Source organism: Anabrus simplex, chromosome 4, assembly GCF_040414725.1.
Source record: "Anabrus simplex isolate iqAnaSimp1 chromosome 4, ASM4041472v1, whole genome shotgun sequence".
Classification (NCBI taxonomy): domain Eukaryota; kingdom Metazoa; phylum Arthropoda; class Insecta; order Orthoptera; family Tettigoniidae; genus Anabrus; species Anabrus simplex.
Window position 1 is genome coordinate 385,214,592 of NC_090268.1, and position 20,798 is coordinate 385,235,389.

The 20,798-nt window shown below is 39.2% G+C and overlaps 1 protein-coding gene across 1 annotated transcript in view; it reads right to left on the reverse strand.

Annotated features, from left to right (window-relative positions):
* The window catches only part of LOC136872287 (RNA polymerase II subunit A C-terminal domain phosphatase), a 206,710-nt gene that overhangs the window by 72,321 nt on the left and 113,591 nt on the right, over positions 1-20,798 (reverse strand). The window contains exon 5 of the mRNA XM_067146107.2: positions 8,369-8,559. Within this exon, the coding sequence (XP_067002208.2) occupies positions 8,369-8,559 (191 nt within the window). The remainder of the gene's footprint in view (positions 1-8,368; positions 8,560-20,798) is intronic.

The following is a 20,798-nucleotide window of genomic DNA, read 5'->3' on the forward strand; positions in this document are numbered from 1 at the left end:
TTTAAACCGTGCAACATTTTGACTTCGTGATTCACCTCAGATTCATGTTTGTGTTATTTTTAAGATGCAGGACTTGACAAGACACCAAAACATCACAGCATAAGATCCATAGACTTTTTATCTAATGTTATTGTGTCCTTACCATATTTTTAAATGATTTTGTTTGTGATTGAATATGTCCTGCAAGCAGGACGAAACATGTATCACTAATATATTTTAATGTAGTCTTATCAATAAAGACAATGTATGGTACAGTGGAAGTCCGCTATAGCGAGTATGGCATATAACGAGAGCCCCGTTATAACGACAATTTTTGCCGGTTCCTTCAAAATTCCTATATCAAACTGTGTATTATCCTCCGGTTACAGCAAGAGCACTATCACTGACGCATCCGTTATTACGAGCAATTTTTTCTGTTACAGATTTTTATGCACCCCAGCGATTATGTTGCATGCAATTGATCCTCCTTCAGTATCATTTCCTCACTATGTCAACTAGCGAGTTCTCTCGTCTACATTCGAAGGCGATGTCGGAGTTGATTAGTAAAACCCGTCAACTGCTGTTCCGTAAAGAAAATTCAAAATGAAAGAGGACTTTTTGCGTAATAAATGCGTAAATAACGTGTCTGATAACAGTTGTTAACTCGTTAAAAACAAAAGCTGAGGAAACGATCACTTAATTTTAATGCTAAATACTGCAATTAATTAAGGATGAAATACACCTCAAGATATGGCAGCGTGCATAATTGATTTCAGAAGTTTGTTTCTATTTTCTCGTGTCTGTTTAATTTCAGAAAGGCTATTATCATGTTATTTTATAGCGAGAAGAGTATTTTCTACTGGCGCTAGAAATAACGTACGTAAGTATTCACAATAAATGTAGTATGGTTAAATTAAGTTAGGTGACGCTGTTTGAAGAAGAAAACGGAAATGTATGCCACAGAAGCCCGCGGAGTGATACCGTATTTCTCCGAATCCAAGACGACAATTTTTTTCCTCAGAATATCATGTGAAATATCAAGGGTCGTCTTGCAATTGCAGCGTGGGCATTTACCGTAGTAACCACGGTACTACTACTACTCCTCCCCCCCACACATAAAACTTGTCGACAATAAATGACCGTCTCTATTATACATCGCTAGCCCGCGGTGACCGGTTGTTCGGTGCCTATGTGTAACGTCGCTGGATCTCAGGAAATAGTGAAGAGAGAATAACATTATATTAGCCTCTCTACACAATCGTTTCTCAAATCTGCAGAATGGCATAATAAAATGCGAGCCTTCGAATTCTTAATAAGAAAGGTCATGGCTACTCAGCAGCAGAGTTAAAACACGTTCACTGTACCTGACGCTTAGTAAAATTAGGTTTTATAGATAGCAGGAATATTTTCATGATGGATCGTCGTACTCTAAAGATACGTGGAACATGTATTGCCGGCAAATTTTCAACGGGTGCTCGTCGATATTATGATAATTTTAAGTTAAAGGTTATTAAACACTCGTAAATGTAGAATAATCGTGCAGCCGAAAAAAAATACGGCATAGGCCTAACTAAAGCCAACATTCGACGTTAACGTGAAGACAAGGATAGCTTAATGCGTATTGCACAAAAAAATGCATTTGCGGTCCACAACATGGACACTTTAAAGAAGTCGCAGATGAAATTGTGAAGTATGTGCACAAAAACCGCAAGGGCAGAATTGCCATACCGCGGCGCAATAAACTCGTTCGTTGACCTTCTACGTCCGTGATTAGGCCTATACATCGCTAGCCGCTGAATTTGGCCGAAGCCGGCAAGTGAGACGTGCGTGTAGTGACAGCCAGTTATATTTGACACTGAGTGAAAGTAACAGTTTTATAGTAAGGAAGAATATTTTCCTGATGATTCGTCGTGTTGTAGAGACGCGCGAAATGGGTATTGCCGGCAAATTTTCAAGGGTTTCTCTTCGATATGATGCTAATTATAAGTTAATGGTTATTAAACCTGCTGAAATAGAGGATAATTGTGCAGCCAAAAAGTAATACGCCACAAATAAAGCCAATGTTCGGCGTCTAAAAAGTGTACTGTATAACAAAGGCATTCATATGATTTTACAAAGCACTTTTTAATACTGATATAAATTTTCTGAAGGAAAAGGTAGGGGCATCTTGGATTTGGAGAAATATGGTACTATAATATTTCAGAATGAAATTAAACATACTTTCACGTAATATCAGATTTTGAAAAACAACAAAAAAGTAAGCCGTAGAGTGGATATTATCCGTGAAAATGCTTTTTTTTGTGCAAGCTGTCGTTTCATACTGATTTTAAAGTGTATGGGGGTTTTGCTGACTTTTTATTTTTTAATACAAAAAATTGGATATAACGACAATCCGATATAGCAAGTAAATGTTTCGCTGTTATGAATTCTCGCTATAACGGACTTTTACTGTATTAAAAAAGTAAACTTGTGTCCTCATCCCAAGGTGGTGCAGCTCCTTTCAGGCCCATCCCTAATGGAGGTGAGCTGCATGTACCATTTCAACCACATACCAGCCCTCCTGCCATTCTTAAATTTCTGGCAGTACTGGAAATCGACCCAGGTCCCACAGGACGGCAGCTAATAACACTAACCATTACACTACGGAGGTGGACATTTATGGTATTGTAAAGGTGGAACATTTTCACAAGTTAATACCAAGTGAACTACCTCACGACAGAATACAACAACTGTACGATTACCTTCCAAACCAAATCGCCACAAGTATTCTTTTTTGCAAGTTGCTTTACGTCGCACCGACACAGTTAGGTCTTTTGGCGATGATGGGACAGGAAAGGGCTAGAGGTGGGAAGGGAGCAGCCGTGGCCTTATTTAAGGTACAGCCCCAGCATTTGTCTGGTGTGAAAATGGGAAACCACGGAAAACTATCTTCAGAGCTGCAGACAGTGGGGCTTGAACCCAATATCTCCCGAATACTGGATACTGAATGGAAAATTCCAAATTCCCATAGAGAAATTAGATATTTCTCACCAATAGAGCATGTCAAAAATGTCAAAAACAGATCAGATGTAACGCTTTTCAGGCGTTTGCTCTATTAACCAGGCCTCTTAGAAGGGCTTCTGATAAGTTCACCTGCATACACCCGAGCGTCAGTAGGTAGGGTCTGACACATCCCACTCTGATGAGTCTAGTGTCAGACCTATGAAGAAACGCTGGTTAATAGAGGAAACGCCTGAAAAGCCTTACATCTGATCTGTTTTTGACATTTTTGACATGCTCTATTGGTGAAAAATATCTAATTCCTCCATGGGAATTTAGAATTTTCCATTCGGAATTGCTAGGCGGGCAATAATTCCACTGTGGAGATTTATCTCCCATATGCAGTTATCAGACTTGCCTCTTATAAGGGCTTCTGATAAGTTCACCTGCATACACGAACACACAGAACACATTCGCAGCCCAGCGCTCATACCGAGCAGACCAGCCAGAACCAAGCTCCGGCAATCTGTACACTAGCACCCAGAACGCTAGCTATGCTGCCGTTATCTGAGAGACTTCGGTCCAATAATTCCAGCTAAGCTCCGGAATTCAGCTACCAGCGAGCTCCTACTCACCGAGAATAGGCCATCTGCATCACAACCTATTCAAATACAACAATCACCAACTGCCACCAAGAATCAAGGCAGTTACACTGCCCATACCAGAAGAAGAAAGCAAATTGTCAAGCTCTCGGTGAAGCGGTTGCTCGGGTCTTGTCACGGCGTGATCAGTAAACTATACCTGGCCCGACGATTGCCCAACAAGTAGCACCAACATCGAACCTCGTCCTCCTAGGAGTTTGACCATTTCCAGTGCTTTTTATCCCAATCCCATCCAGACTCAAACTCTCATACGTACCAATCACTCCCCACCCATCCGAAAATGGACACCCCGGTGGATTGAGTATCTGGGGCCCATATTCGGATTTCACATTACCCCTTACAATCACCTTCAATCAAACCCACCCTCCTGATCACTCTGTCTACATCACCACAGGTGGTACAAAAGATCCGACTCCAGAGAAGCTACAGCGAGCCAGAAGAACCTTAGCCCGAATCCTTTCACCAGCCATTGACTTCATCCATAGCATCATAGAACAGAACTCCTTTCTTCATGTCATCCCTAATAATCCCAACGATATCCACATAATTTCTCAATACCTCAAAGCAAGCAATATCCGTTATAAAATACAGCAGTCCGTAAACCCAGCCACCCCTCCACCCTCAGCATCAACCGCAATGGAAGAAGAACTACAGCAAGAAACTGAAGAACTAAAAGAAGATGAACACCCCTTCGAACAACCATTCCACTATACCAAGAAAAACACATCTTTCCCAACAGCCTAAAAATGTAACTTCCTTTATAGTGCCCCTTACGAGCCCAGGACCCGCTCCAATCACTCGCCAAGCAGTAATCACAGCCATTCAACCAATCATCAGCCGCCATGTTGCTATTGTCGAAGAAACTCACAACAATCATCTAATTGTTACTCCTCTCCGCAACAAGTCCATACCTATTATACTAAACTCACTCCTACACATAGGTATCCCCACACCCATCCTGGTAAATCCAGTACCAAATACAGCTAATCAAACTGATTCCCCTACTATCTATCCTCCCACCGCAGACTCTGCCAACCAAACTGACCCCCTTTCACTACACACCAGCACACCCACCATCATCTCCATTCCTCCCACCCCTGTACCACCCCAAACCCCAGCACAAACCCAAACCAGCCCCCCTTCACTACTCACCAGCATACCGACTATCATCTCCATTCCCCTCACCCTCACTCCACCTCCAACCCCAGCACAAACGCAAACAGAAGTCCGGATTGCAGCTGAACTATCCACGGAAACAGCTAAAAATCTGACCACATGTAACTCAAGTACACAGACCAGGAAAAGGCGAGCCAACCCTTCTCCTAGGTCACCACTGTAGACAACACCAAATACTACCACAAGAACTCGAGCCCGCACACCTACCTATCCTACCTTAGTTACACAATGCTTCAACTGCCTGAAATTATATCACTCCGCTGCCAACTGCACAGAATCTGCCCGTTGTAACAGATGTGGTGGCTCATCCATCATTCTGTATGCACGGTGCCACGGGACCAGCCGAAGTGCGCGAACTGTGAAGGCAGTCACGCAGCTTCGTATCCTGGCTACCCATATCTTAAACAGGCAATAAGGAAGCACTACAGACTCCAACGACACCTCACAAACACCAACACTCATCCTCCCTCCTTACTCACCCTTAACATCACTCCACCATCGAACCCAGTACCCTCTCCAGCTCCTGCATACCAGGCAAACAACTTGCTCCAACTCCTACTCCTAAACTTACTCACGAACCAGAACAGACAAAACCAAATCCCAACCATCACTACGTTCTAAAACAAGCCCTAATCAGACCCCCCCCGTACACTACCTCCTGTCCAGCATAAGACATGATAGGTTCTCACTTCCTTAAACCACGGTCTTCAAAGCACTGGAACCACGGCACGACCGGAGCGGAGTGCAACATGCTGTTTCCCATTAATAATGCTGTTTTCTAAATTACATCTGCATACTCGCATTAAATGCAAACGCAACAGTTTGCAAAATGTGTAGTCCCTGCATAATCACCAGATAAATGCCCGTTACCACATAAAGGTAAATTCCGGGCGTGGTTAGTGTTTGGATGGGTGACCGTCCCAACACTGCCGCGTATCTGACACATTAATTACTGTGTCAGCCATGCACTAGTGGACGCCCCTTGAGCTCCATTTTAACGCATTAATAACTACAAGCAATCATTAACTCACTCTCAAACACACTCAACCTTAAGCAACATCAGGCATGGTCACCCAATGGATGGGTGACTAATGACAAAAACTCTTACCATTCTTTAAATAGCTATCCCACAAATAATATTCATAACATAATTCAACCATTAATAAATCTTACCCTACAACTTATTTCCACTAAACTGCTAGGTGAGGAGCGTAATAACGCACCGGTACTAGCAACCGAACCAAACCACCTCCTCCCGGCGGGAGAAGGGGGCTTAAATTAGATTCTGGATACCTGCATACACCCCAGCGTCAGTGGGTAGGGTCTGACACATCCCACTCTGATGAGTCTCGTGTCAGACCTAAGACGAAACGCTGGTTAATAGAGCAAGCACCTGAAAAGCCTTACATCTGATCTGTTTTTGACATTTTTTACTGGATACTGGCCGCACTTAAGCGACTGCAGCTATTGAGCTTGGTCACAAGAATTCAACCCCCTAAGGTTATTGACATGAGAACAGTAGCATGCCCCCTACTGTCACACCGTTGTCCATTTGATATGATATTATAATCATTGCAATACAGAGACATGACCTCTTAACACATATAATTTCATTTCAATTTCACCCCTCCCTACAGGTGGTTAACATTCTTTGCCAATGAGTGTAACACACAACAAGAAATATGTTGTGACCCTAAAGACTATTATATAATATTCTTATTTGAGTGATACAGGGTATCTGAAAATAAATTATGGAAAATTTATGGGCATAATAAACCCAACAATATAAGAGAGGATCCGTCATCCATATTTTCTGAAACCCTTTAGTTAATCGTCAGGGGTAACTGGTTCATATCTCTTATGTCCTGCAACGTAATACACTGAATTCACTACAGAACGTTGGTGGTGAAGAGTATTAATATTAGCATTCAAAATTCCCAAAGAAAGTGCATGGGGTAAATGCATGGTGTATGCAGAAATGATCAGAATCTCTTCTAGCGAACGGAGTATATACATGAGTGTGTGACTAAAGAATGCACGGTACATGTACTCTGCAGTTGGCATGCAACAAAGTAGTGTGCATTATGTGACTCAATACATGTAGGGAGGTAAGTGGACAAGTGGGGCATCGAGAAAGATAAATTTAAAGCTTCATTTCCTGTCATTTTTCTTGTGCCCTGAGCCACGTGAAACACACTACAAAAATTAAATAAAAATATTAATGTTCACAGTATATATGATACATAAACAACAGAATTCAATGATCACTAAACATATCACCTCAATGGAAGTCAAGCTGGGAAGGCCTGGGCTGTTATGCCAGGAATCTAAATAACGTAAAGAAGATATTTGGCATTAATAGTGGTGTGTATTTCTGATTAACACCTAAACAAAATAATAATATACAAATCTATTTTGGACTTATCAGCCTATCCTAGGATACTCTGTTCTAAATAGCCTTTAATACCTGTCAATACCACAGGATGTGCTTGCAACATTTACTTTTATTGCGTAGCCTATGTTACATGTAATTATTTTGTAGTGTGGCGCACTTTGACATGCACAAAATGTTGTGTGTTTACTGACATGTTTCATAAAACCTGTGCTCACCCAAATCCGGCAGGCATTTTACTACTAACATTCCAGATTTATGTACCAGTCAGTTCAGGATATCTTAGCGCATGATGATAATATTAATAATAATGATAATAAAGACGCTGCATTATCCAGGCATGAGGATCAGATGTTGCTCAGCGATACGCCGCCAGTACTAGCAAGGTAGCATATGAGTGAGCGATACGTCAGTATACTACGGCAGCGCACTGCCCAACGTTATCAAGCAAGACAGCTTGGCCGGCTGCATAAGCTAGCACAGAAGTTGCTCGCGATTGAACTTATATCTCTTTCACAACTAAGTATTTTTTATTTTCCACCTTGTCGATACATTTGTTGCTTATGGCAACTTATTGGTTTAAAGTGGTGCATGTTTTGGATATTATTAACATCTTCAGTCTAGGACACTTTCTCTCAAAGCATTGATACTTTGTCAATATATGAATTTTTCATCTAAACAGTGTTATGTGGCTGAAGATGTTAATAACATACAAAACATGTACCACTTTTAAACAATAAGTTGCCATAAGCAACAAATGTATCGACAAGATGGAAAATAAGAAATACTTAGTTGTGAATCTGTTAAAGTGGGATACGGACCATGAAGTTGATTTTATGTAATTACATCTCTTTGTCAATTTCCTGGTGAGCTTTCACTAGGAGGAAATAAACGCCGCAGATCGGTTTTTCTTTCCGAACACTATGTCTTCTTACAACATCCATAACTTATTTTCAGATACCCTCTATAGTGTCATCCAGTTGGCTCTGATTGCTAAATTATGAAGTAAGTCATCAGAAATATAAAATTCTGTTAATTCCCTATGATATCTAATTGCATATCACATAAAAATATTATTTTAAAGGATGTGTAGCTTTTTACAATTTTTAAATTAGGCCTATGTACTACAGAATTAGACAGCCTAAATAAAATCATCAAAAAGGAGAGAGCGAATACCTACCTAACTTAGTGAAGTCATATCCTTCTTTTTCATCATTCTCACACTTTGCTAGTCCAGGTGGTGCATTAATGTCTCCAGTATGTTGAAAAAAATGGTAGGGTTTGACATGAATCAAATTGGGAGCATAATTCCACACATCCTCCCGATCATCAATAATGCAAACCATGTTGTCTCCACATGGAAATAGAGCCCTAAAAAAAAAAGGACAATTAATGGTAAGATGCAATGTCTACTCAACTAATTTTGAGTAAACTGCATTCAATACATCCTCAAATACACAGGAAAATAAAATCTTTCCAGAAGGAACAAATTAAAGGGAAAATATATTCCATGGTACACAAGAATAGAGAAGAGCCGACTAAGATGGTTTGGGCACATAAAGCGAATGAGCGACGAAAGAATGCCAAAAAAGGTGATGGAAATGCAAATCCAAGGAAGGAGAGGCCGTGGACAACCACGATTGAGATGGAAGGATACCATCCAACGCAGCATTACAGAAAGAAACCTGGACTGGGACACAGTGTTGGAGGAGGAGTGGTGGAAAGACCGAAGAAAGTGGAGAGGAACCATATTTGCCCCTACCCGGCTACAGCTGGATAAAGGGAAATGATGATGATGATGATAATGATGGTACACAAGATATCTGAGGACATGTAAATCAGTGCCTACAGTTATGTGAAAATTAATCACTGTACTTATATCTTTTCAGAGCATCAAGGTCCGATTAATTACGAACTAATATCTCCCCAATCACCAAATATTAGTTCATAATTAAGCTGTATCAATACGGACCTACATAATGAAGTTTGTAAACTGAAACAAGGTCAGATTATCCACTAATGCAAGAGATGAAAAGGAACGCTATCAATCACAACATTCGGACAGTATGACTAAAACACATTTCGTACAGTAGGGGCAGAACGTTATCAATGAGAAGCCCAGAACATCTGTGAGAGCTATTATCAGAGATCTTACAGGTGCACTGTGATAAATGAGAACATTTCACATAAGTTATATTTTATGACTTCAAGTCGGTACACACTCCACACAAAACAATCAATGAACAAGTTCAAACACCAGGAAGAACCTGGTTTATTTCTTTCTTGATGAAAAGGCTTTCTACCAGGAACAAAATATGAACAGGAGAAATGACAGGTGTTTATGTATGGATCCTTCTAATGTCCACCCATGTTATGCACACCAAGTTGCTGCAACTGTGATAGTTTTTAGGGGGTGATGAATAGCGAAGGACACGTCAATACAACCCAATTCTTTCCACAGATCCTTTGGGTGAATGCTGCAGGGTAAATTGGGGTGCTGGAGAATTGTTAAGCTCTTGACAGACAGTGCACATAATGGATGGCAGTGGGGCATGTTTCAGCAGGACTCTGCATAAGTGCACATGCTCATGACACAAGTTACGATAGCATCTAATCTGCATGACCACATTACACAAAATGTGTGGTGAAGTAACTCACTAGATCAGAGGATGCAGTTTATAAATTTAATTTTAGGTTCCATATTGACATATAACGTTGATCAATTCAATTCATACAAAGAATTTATGATAAAGTTCCACCTGTTCAGTACTTAATCATCTCAAACATCTAGGACATATTTTTGCCCTTTTGTGGTCATCATCAACTAAAACTGGAATTATTTGATCACTTAAAAAAGAGATACATTTTAATAAAAATGCACATTTTAAAACCCACATAAGTACAAATTAAAATAATGTACCATTTGTATGACGTCGTGTGAAATGTTCTGATATAATCTTTAGTGAAATTCTGTTGGTGTGAAGAAACCACTGTTTGTTTGCGACATATGCTATGGTGGATGCCGATCAAAAGATGCTGGAAGCACTTGGTGAAATGCTGTCACTCATGTGTATAACAATGTGTGTTATTTTAGTTGTCAATATGGAACCTGTGGAAGGTTATGTTATGCTAGTTGAAATAGTAAATATCTTTGCAAAGAAGTTGCCGAAATCTAAAAAGAAAGAGAGAAAATATAGAAAATGATAGTACAAATTGCTGTGAAAATTACTGTAATGATAACATATGGTAGATAGATGGTTATTTTAACTGTAACTGGCAAAGTTAGGAACACATGTCCCTGTCTTACCCTTAATCAGTGAATACACAAATAACATAAAATTAAAATATCAAAATGTTTTAAAAATTAGACTGAAACAAATAACTATGCTACTAAGCTACCGTATCTCGAATACCACCTGCCACAGAACAAGACTCGCACCCTAAATCTGAGACAGCAAAATACGGAAAAAATAAAATAACTTACATACCTATTTAATTTTCTTCAAATATACCACAAATATAAATTCAAACAGCTTACAATTAATCAAATCATCACAAAAATCGTAAATAAAATTGGTCCAATACTTAGATCATTCACAAGTCACCGTTGTCATCTGAAGTTTCACCATAGGAACTTTCGTCGCTGGCATCTTTCCACAAATAGTCATCCTCACTACCGTCCACTGAATTTGAAATTCCACATTTCTTAAAGCTTTTGGACACTAGATCATTGGGAATGCGCGCTCATGTGATCTTGATCCAGCTGCATATTAGTCCCACTTCAGGCCTCTTCACTAGTCCGGTTGGTGCTAACGTGTGATCACGATCAGACATCCATTCGGTGTAGAACAGTTTCATTGCAGTTTTGAAAGGCCGATTCAAGCACACATCTAATGGCTGTAGAATAGAAGTGTGTCCTCCGGGAATTATCGCAAGATTGGTTTTTCCTTTCCTCATCATATATTTTACGGCATCAGTTGTATGTCCTCGGTAATTGTCCAACACAATCATGTTTCATTTTTGTAACAAAGCTCCCGGGCGATGTAACCAAATGCACTTCACCCAGTCTTCAAATAACGCATTGTACATCCAGCCGGACTCGTGTTCTAACAATAACACTGGACGGCAAGTTTCCTTTCGGAAGAGTTTTCCTTTTCAGAACCACATATGGAGGGAGTTTGGTTCCATCCGCTAATACACACAACATTACCATGCATCGTTGCTTTTCGTTACCACCTGTTCTGATGGTTACACTTTTAGAACCCTTTGTATCCACTGCATTTTTTCAATGGCATTTCAAAATAGACAGGTGTCAGGTCAGCATTCCCAATTTGTGACAGCAAATAAGAATTTTGCTTCCTCAAATGAATAATGTGACGCTGAAAGGCCGTTAATTTTTCTTCATACGCTCCAGGGAGGCGTTGTGAAATAGACGTACATCTCCGAATGCACAATCCCTTTCTCCGATAACAGTTTCGGATCCATCCGCGGCTTGCAGTAAAACCCTGTGTTCAGAGTTCTTTCGAGATCTCTAGTGCTTTCAATTGACACATTTCACTAGAAACACCATATCCTAACTCACGTTTTTCAACCACAAATTTGTGGAGTCGTTCTTCAATTTCCAGAAACACTGCATTCCGCCCGCAGAACGCTCTGCGATCGCCATTACTTTTTAGAAGTTTTCCCTTCTTCTGCCAATCATGAATACACGATTCATCAATATCGTACTTTCTGCCAACGGCACTATTTCCATATATTTCAGCTTACAACTTTAAGTTTCTCACGCACAGTAAATGACCGCACATGCCGTTTTGAATCTATAGCTTACTATCAAGACAGCACTTTCATGGGACAGATACGGAACTCGAATGTGAACGAGGTAAACTTCCGTAACCAACAGTCTCGACTCTCGCAAAGTACGATATCGCACGAGATCAGCTATTCGCGCACCCAGCATGCCAGCAACACTTGTAAAACAAATGACGATCGAGCATCCGCAGCAGCGGCTTTCATATTTACCACATATTTACCCATATACTTCGATTTTCCGTATTTCATTACCTTACATTTCGCGTTTACATGCCACTGTAACCGTATTGAGAAAAAATCGATCTTGTTTTCTAGAACGCAATTAAAACACAGTAAGACTTGAATGACAATTTACATGTGGTATATCAAGTACGGTAACCATATTCAAATCTATTTCAATGCTCCATGTAAATGTAGTAAATATTTACGAGAATGAACGCCCCCAAGATTTAGAACCAATATTTTGGGGGGAAAAGTGTGGGTGGTATTTGGGATTATACGGTATCTTTCTGTATATAAAATATATATTATACTACATAATAAAAAATAAATGAACATTTTGCTTCTGAAGTACATTGACATATCAGTTCCTTTCCACCCCACTGGAAAAAATTCCCCAACGATTTTTAGATGATGCCAACAGAATGGTTAAGAGATTTCATCACTTCCAGCTGACACATCGGATGCCAAAGCAGTTAAAGGTCTGAGTCTTTTTCGTACAAGGTGGGAAGCAGCACTCCAAGAGATCAAATATTAACATCCTCTGCCTGTAACATCCTCCGCAAAGCTGGCAATAAGAACAATGAAGCAACAAGAAACCTCAAAGTTGAAACTACTCATTGCGCGTACACCCTTAACATCAAATGTCTCATCGAAAATGCTGATAAATTGCAGACATGTGATGGCCTGTTGGACACCATGAAACTCAGGAGATCTCTCAGAGACCAGGAATATAAAAAATGGTGCCTATTAAACCAGAAAGGCAAAGGCATATGCATATATCAAGAGTTTACTCCAGTCAATCGGTGGATAAGAAAACAGGACAGACTCACAAGCATCGAGTGGAAAGATGCTCTCAAAATGACGGCAAATGTAGCTCCTGTATGTGTGCCATACCAGGCAGATCCAAAGATGGTAACCACTGCAGACAATGCAATACAACCTTGAGGACATCGAGGTCATTGGACTCGTGCTGGGTGCAAGGGGCACCATTCCTAAACCACTGGTAACCTACTTACGACGCTTTGGTGTGCCGAATGAAACTCCTGTGAGCCGGGACATAGATACACTGAAAGCCTCAATACAGATCTTGAGGAGTACCTTTACGCTCCACCCATTTAACTCAATCAATTAAAGTAACTATCTGCTGCTTCTTTGTGACTTAGTATTGTTTTCTCCACATCATCAATAAAATTATTTTTTATTCTGTATAGTAATTAGATTAGGTACTAAACTTATATTGTACGATATTTTTTGTCGGTTTGGCAACCTCAGTCATTTGAGGAAGAATAAATATTATTATTACCTAATGCATAATTAAAATACAATAAATTACAACAACAGTAACATATATAACCATACTATTATTTACAATTTAGTGTTCAATTCCAGAAATTTCTTACACTGATGTAAGTTTCAATTTTCATGTTATGACTATGGAAGAAAAACATTACAAAAGAGGGATTGGGATAAGGATTACTATACACGGGACCACACCTGAGTAATACTACTACTGCTCTAACTGTAACGATGATAGAAATGAACCATCATAAGAAGTATTTCTTTCTTTTTAAAATTTGTTTTCCATTGCACCGACACAGAGAGTTCTTTTGGCGATGATGGGAGAGAAAAGGGCTAGGAGTGGGGAGGAATCGGCCCTGGCCTTAATTAAGGTCAGCCCCAGCATTTGTATGGTGTGAAAATGGGAAACCACAGAAAACCAAATACGGGGCTGTCGACAGTGGGGTTCGAACCCACAATCTCCTGGATGCAAGCTCACAGCTGTGTGCCCCTATCCGCACGGCCAACTCGCCCGGTAGAAGAACTATCTTACTATGAACTCATCTCATGGAGATATTTTGAGCACCCTCTTTTAAATCTTTCGTGGTTTGATATTCCTCTGATCTCCTGCAGAAGGAGGATCCATTCATGGCTGGCCAAAAATAGAGAAGAATTGTTGTAGGTTGATTTACGCTTAGGAATAGTGAGCAATGTCATGTTCAGCGCTCTGGTATTTTTATCATGTGTATTCAGAAAGGCTATGAAATCGTTGTGGATTGTAAGGTGAGGATTCGGTGCAATGAAGTCAAGGTAGGCAGCGTACGCTTGCCTTCGAGACGTGGCCATCCCAGGTCAACGTGAGACTTGGCAACATGATCTGAAAATGTCAAATTACATATATTACACAAGCATTCTGTGCATGTAGTAGTTTATCTCAGAGTTTGGTTTTCGCGTCTTTGTAAACTACGCCAGAATAGTCGAATAATGGAAGAACAAGGGTTTCGACTAGTTTCTTGTTTAAACTGCATGGGAAAGTAAATTTGAAATTGTTTAAAGTGTGCAACATGGCAAAAACTACCCTACTCACAGATAAAGGGTCTGTTGCATAAAAATAAGTGTTTGCTTTTACTTGCTGTAATTTAAGTACTTACTTATCATTCGTTGAATTAAAGCCAGGTTTTACTTATTGAGGTGAGTAAACACTTCAAGTCTTGAGCATTGCTTTAAAGTGTAACTAGTACCTTAAAATAATAAAAATCTTCCGGGCTATTATGCCGTGGAATATGCCCGGAAGATTTTATTATACTGATACCGGCTGTGAAAGCCTTCATACTTTAATAGTACCTTAAAATTTTTCCAGTACTCTCTTGTCTCAGTTGAATAAAGACAAGTATTGTCTTAAATCAAAAAGTAAGCTCTTAAATATTTTCAAGGTAGCTAAAGGAAATACTTATTTGAGCTTACCTCACTTTGGACATGGCAGGACTCGTGAATTTATGCAGCAAGAAGTGTTACAAGGACAGAAATAATATTAGCCCTAGCCGATCCAAACATATGTTACATTTTGAAAGTGTTGAAACAGTGTTGATTATATGACAGATCATTTTTTGACAGATATTGATGAAACAAGAGGAGGAGTATTTAGTTCACGGCAAAAGATGGAGATATTTCTTCGTTTTCTGAGTGATCCTGAATTCCAGACAGGTGTTGCCACTGATCTCTATACATGGATGGCTGGTAGCTTGGGTAGCAGTAAGCCGAATAGAAGATGACTAGCGTAGTAAGATGGCAGCGAGCGCACGGTGCAGTAGACCACGAGGAGCGCGCTTGCTTTGTTTATGCTTAGTTCAGTGACGCCAGGTCTCCTGATTGTAGTTCCAAGGGTATTCTGTGCTGTGTTATTGCAATACCCCACACATTTACAAAGGAATTAAGATGAAATACATCAATGAAAAATCACTAGTTTAGATATTTCACTCGCTGAATTGAAACCACATGTTACTTCTGCATGATAGTAAAATATAAAGAAACAAGGGAGCCATGCTTGTACTACTGCGATTAACACAAATACAAATTCCTAAATGTAAATAATACAAATACATAATATATTTAAACTATCAAAGATACATGTGTGGCAGATATAAATTGAGTACTCTTTGGAAGAGGTACAACATTCTCTCCGTCACTTCAAATTACAATATTTCCTAACATAACGTAATAGTATTGATTACGTAGTAAACAAGTGACTGTCAGCATGCCGAAGTGTTCTTCTACGGAAAATACGCAGCGAAATACTTGAATATCCATAGAAAAACACACAGTAAACTATCATTATACCGTTACAGGAGAAGTGGGTGTGGTTCTGTGCTTTTAAATGTCCTGCGGGCTCACATTAAATGGCTTCTACAAGCTTTAAACAAGCCGGAATTACTAAAATAAAAACATTTTCTGAAAGAAGAAAAATAGGAATATTTTTGTATAAATAAAAAGAAAAGCCAAGTTTTTGGCTCAAAATACAAAAAACTCAGTCATACCTCCCCTTAAGAATGCATAATTTCGTGGCATACATGTATAAAATTTACAGCAATGTTTCCAGAAACTGTTTTTCACTCGTATTGTATTACTGATCCCTAATTGCATGTATTCAGCACCTAAGTTAATATTCGTCGGCCGTTATTATACACTCATTTTTATTGCTATCCCGGAAATTTACTGACCTCAGAATGACGTGTCGCTGGTCCCAATGTCCTTATGCTTTGAGTGAACATGTCCCTATATATTTTATTATTCCAATGCACCATTAATTGCAATTTAAAATTGATTATATTATCATTGCTTTCCCATAAGGAGAGCTCTAGGATGGGTACACCAACATGGCGGACCGCGCGCTCAACTTGGCGTACTTTCTCCTGCAGCGGAGAGATCAGTGGGTGTTGCAGAAGATTGTGGAGTTCACTATACAACAGTCTGCAGGACTATAAAAAGCGTCACTGATAGCGTAATGGAGACATACCAATAGATAAAGTTTCCGTCTGATTTATGAACCATGGATGAGGCTACAGTGAAATGGTCAAACAGGTTTCAAATACCGTATTTACGCGAATAATCCCCGCACCCTAACTTTAGGTAGGATTATTTTGAAAAAAAAAAATGCCAACATTGACGCAAAAAAAAAATAAGCATCCCAATTTCGTGCCTCAAATCTTTAAAAAATGTGCGGGGATTATTCGCGTAAATACGTATTTACGCGAATAATCCCCGCCACGGTATTCACGCAAATAATACCTGCCACCGAATAATCCCGCACCCTAAATTTAGAAAAGCTGATTTTGAAAAAAAAAGAAATGCCAACATTGACGCAAATAAAACCCGCTCCCCAATTTCATGCCTCAAATTATTTTTCTTAAATGTGTGGGTATTATTCGCGTAAATACAGTACCTACAGTCATTGGTGCGTTAGACTGCACTCACATAAAAATTTAAGAAAACCTTCAATGTTTAGAGATGATTATGTAAACCAGTAAGGATTCTCTAGCATATATATGCAAGTTACTTGTGACACAAGTGAACTTGCAAGTATGAAGAATGAGATTTCCACCTAATCAATACTTTATTACAAAATGTTTAAAGTTATCTGCATTGAAACAGTACCGGTTTCGACCTGTAAAAAGGTCATCATCAGCTGTTGGTGAACCTGCTTAATAGCGATTGTACACAAAACATTACTAAAACTAATTTAACAAGAATGCCATATTCTAATATAATATTACTATTAAGATATATACATATGGTACAATATGGGGCTTAGACTCGTTGGAGTTCCATTCAAAAATCTGTGCTGTTGCCAACATTATGTCAAACAATATACTTATATACATATGGTGCAATAAAGGGCTTTGGCTTGCTGGAGTCCCTTGAATGCTACACACTCCAAAAATTGTATAACAGAGGTTGAAAATACAGTTCCTATAGAATAGAGGATCACTGAGGTTTCGGTGTCAAGTTGAAACGTCTATGCAGCATGTCCGCACTGAGACCAACCGTTCTGAATACACAATCAAATTCTCAGATTTTTGAATTTACCTGAGCACAAATGCAAGTGTGAAGAGGGGAACTCTATCAACCTTTCTTTAATTTCAAAACTTCATCCATAGCATGACATGCCTCAACAAGGAACCTGGAAACTAGTATTTATCAGCAACATCATACACTAAGAATGAACAAGCTACAGAACCTCAATCGATTGCGCTCCCCGCAAAATTGCGGTCCAACAAAGCACCTTGATTGTGTATTCACAACGGTTGGCCTCAGTGCCGACATGCTGCATAGACGTTTCAACTTCACACCGAAACCTCAGTGATCCTCTATTCTATAGGAACTGTATTTTCAACCTCTGTTATACAATTTTTGGAGTGAGTGGCAATCAAGGGACTCCAGCAAGCCAAAGCCCTTTATTGCACCATATGTATATATGTATATTGTTTGACATAATGTTGGCAACAGCACAGATTTTTGAATGGAACTCCAACGAGTCTAAGCCCCATATTGTACCATATGTATATATCTTAATAGTAATATTATATTAGAATAAGGCATTATTGTTAAGTTAGTTTTAGTAATGTTTTACGTACAATCGCTATTAAGCAGGTTCACCAACAGCTGATGATGACCTTTTTACAGGTCGAAACCGGTACTGTTTCAATGTAGATAACTTTAAACATTTTGTAATAAAGTATTGATTAGGTGGAAATCTCATTCTTCATACTTGCATTCTTAATTCATCAATACGGACAATGAAGCTGATAGGTTATAGTACAAGTGAACTTATCACAAGTGTAGATGCTCAGTGGCTTGGAAGTGTACATGATTCCAGGATCTGGAAACAGAGTTCCATATATGAAACCACTGCAAGATTTCATGGTAATTACTGCTTACTTGGAGACAGCGGATATGGAATCATTCCATGGTTAATTACTCCTTTTAAAAATCCTTGTGGCCGAAAAGAAGAATTATATAACATAGTGCACTTAAAGGAGAGAGTCATAATTGAAAGCGTATTTGGACAACTCAAACATAGGTTTCCCATTTTGGGTAGCAAAGTATGGATACATTTAGAAAAGGTTCCAAAAGTAACTGTATGCTGTGCTGTTTTACACAACATCAGCAAATGTTTACAGGATGACTTGGAGTTTACAGAGGAAAGCTTAGAAGACAGCTGCGAAGATTATCCAGGTGGAATTGAAACTAGTGACCTATAGCACAGAGGCATCAGGAAGCATAATACAATAATGGAAGTACTTGATATTCACCGCACTTAAAATACGAACTGCCGTAATGCCATAAATATAGGTTATGTAATGTACCTTAATATAGTTTATGTATTAGTGCAATGGATATTGGAAGTTGTGTACTACAAAGAACATGAAAACAAAATATATGTTGTACTGAAAGTATGTAATGATAAGTACCCCGCAGGTGAAGTAAGTGAAGAAAAATACATGGAGGAAAACTGTCTGATTCTATTTGCCAAAGGAAATTTATACTAAACTTAAATTTAAATTTAAATTATTATTACTGGCTGTTCAAGAAACAAGATACAGAGACAAGGACTTACTCGATACTGGAAAGTTTAGAATATTTAAAGGAAAACCAGCCATTATAGTGGACCACACTAAATCTCTCCCACTATTCGGAACAGCATTCATTGTAGACAAGTGTTTAATAGACTCCGTTGTAGGTCTCGAGAGTTTCTCTGAACGCCTATCATTTCTGCATTTAGGATGTGGAAACAAAACGTACACATTAATCAATGCCCACGCCCCGACCAATGAAGACAACCGCAAAAAATCAGACAAAGTTGATAGTTTTGGGGAGGAATTGGAAGATCAGATCTCCCGGATTCCCAAAAGAAATGTGAAGGTATTAATGGGGGACTTCAATGCTCAGATAGGAACAGAGAAAAAGTTCAGAAAAATAGTAGGGGAATATCCGGCACACAGGCGGACAAACAGGAATGGAGAGAGGCTTATTGAGTTGTGCCGAGCCTTTAATCTACAACTCATGTAGACTAAATTCAGACACTTGCCAAGAAAACAAAAAACGTGGAGATCTCCCAATCCGATTCTGGGTGAATTCCAAATTGACCATGTGGCGATCTCTAAACAAGCGCAAAAAGAAATCATGAACGTGAAAGTATTACGAGGTGCCCAAGTTGATTCTGATCATTATTTAACCAAAATAAAGATGAAACTTCTCCCAGTCAGGAAAAGACGAAAGGGGAAAAGAGTACCAAGATACGATGTGGGAAGATTTAAACTTAGTGAGGAAATAAAGCATCAATACCAAAAACAGCTGGAAAACATTAATTCAGTAAACTGGGATGACATTCGAGACAATATTAAACATGCTGCAAGTAAAACCATTCTCTTGGCGAAACGAAAGAAACGTGAATGGTGGAATGAAACACGTGAAGATGCACTCTTGCACAGAATGGAGGCATGGAAGAAATGGAGTTCCACCAGAAGGAACTGTGACTTGATTGCCTTCAGAGATCAAAGAAAATTGACAGCACAAACTTTCAGGCAAGCGAAAAGACAATATGAAACAGATCAGCTGAAGAAGACCTCTTTAAGCCTCTAAGACCCCTTAAGATTTCCAGAAAAATAACACCAGAAATTTCTATCAGACCTTTAAGTCACGGTTAAAAGGATATCAATCACCTGGTCTATATTTTGAGGATGAAGAGGGTAAACTAGGAATGAACAATAAGGAAAACTGTGAAATTCTCGCCAGATATTTCAAAAGATTACTGAATTGCGACGGTCCACAAGAAAGACTGGCAATTAAATGACCGCAGGTAACAATGCCAGATTCAAAGCCACCTGACGAACGTGAGGTATCCAAAATCATCCAGGAGCTAAAAAAATAACAAGGCAGCAGGTGAAGATGGTATTGTGGCAGAACTGCTCAAAATGGGAAATGCAGAATTAATCTCATCATTGACCCATTTATTTAAAATTATTTGGGAAATGGAAAGAATTCCAGAAGACTGGCTAACTGCTTTAATACATCCATTACACAAAAAAGGGAACAAGAAGGATGTCAATAATTATAGAGGAATTTCGCTGCTTTCGGTCCCATATAAAATGCTGTCTAAAGCCCTTCAAACCAGGGTTGAAGAAAGACTCGATGAAGAACTGGGCGAGTACCAAGCTGGATTCCGGAAAGGCAGATCATGCGCTGAGCAGATTTTTAATCTCAAGAACATCATAAAGTACAAGATGCTGGGACGAAGCAAATAT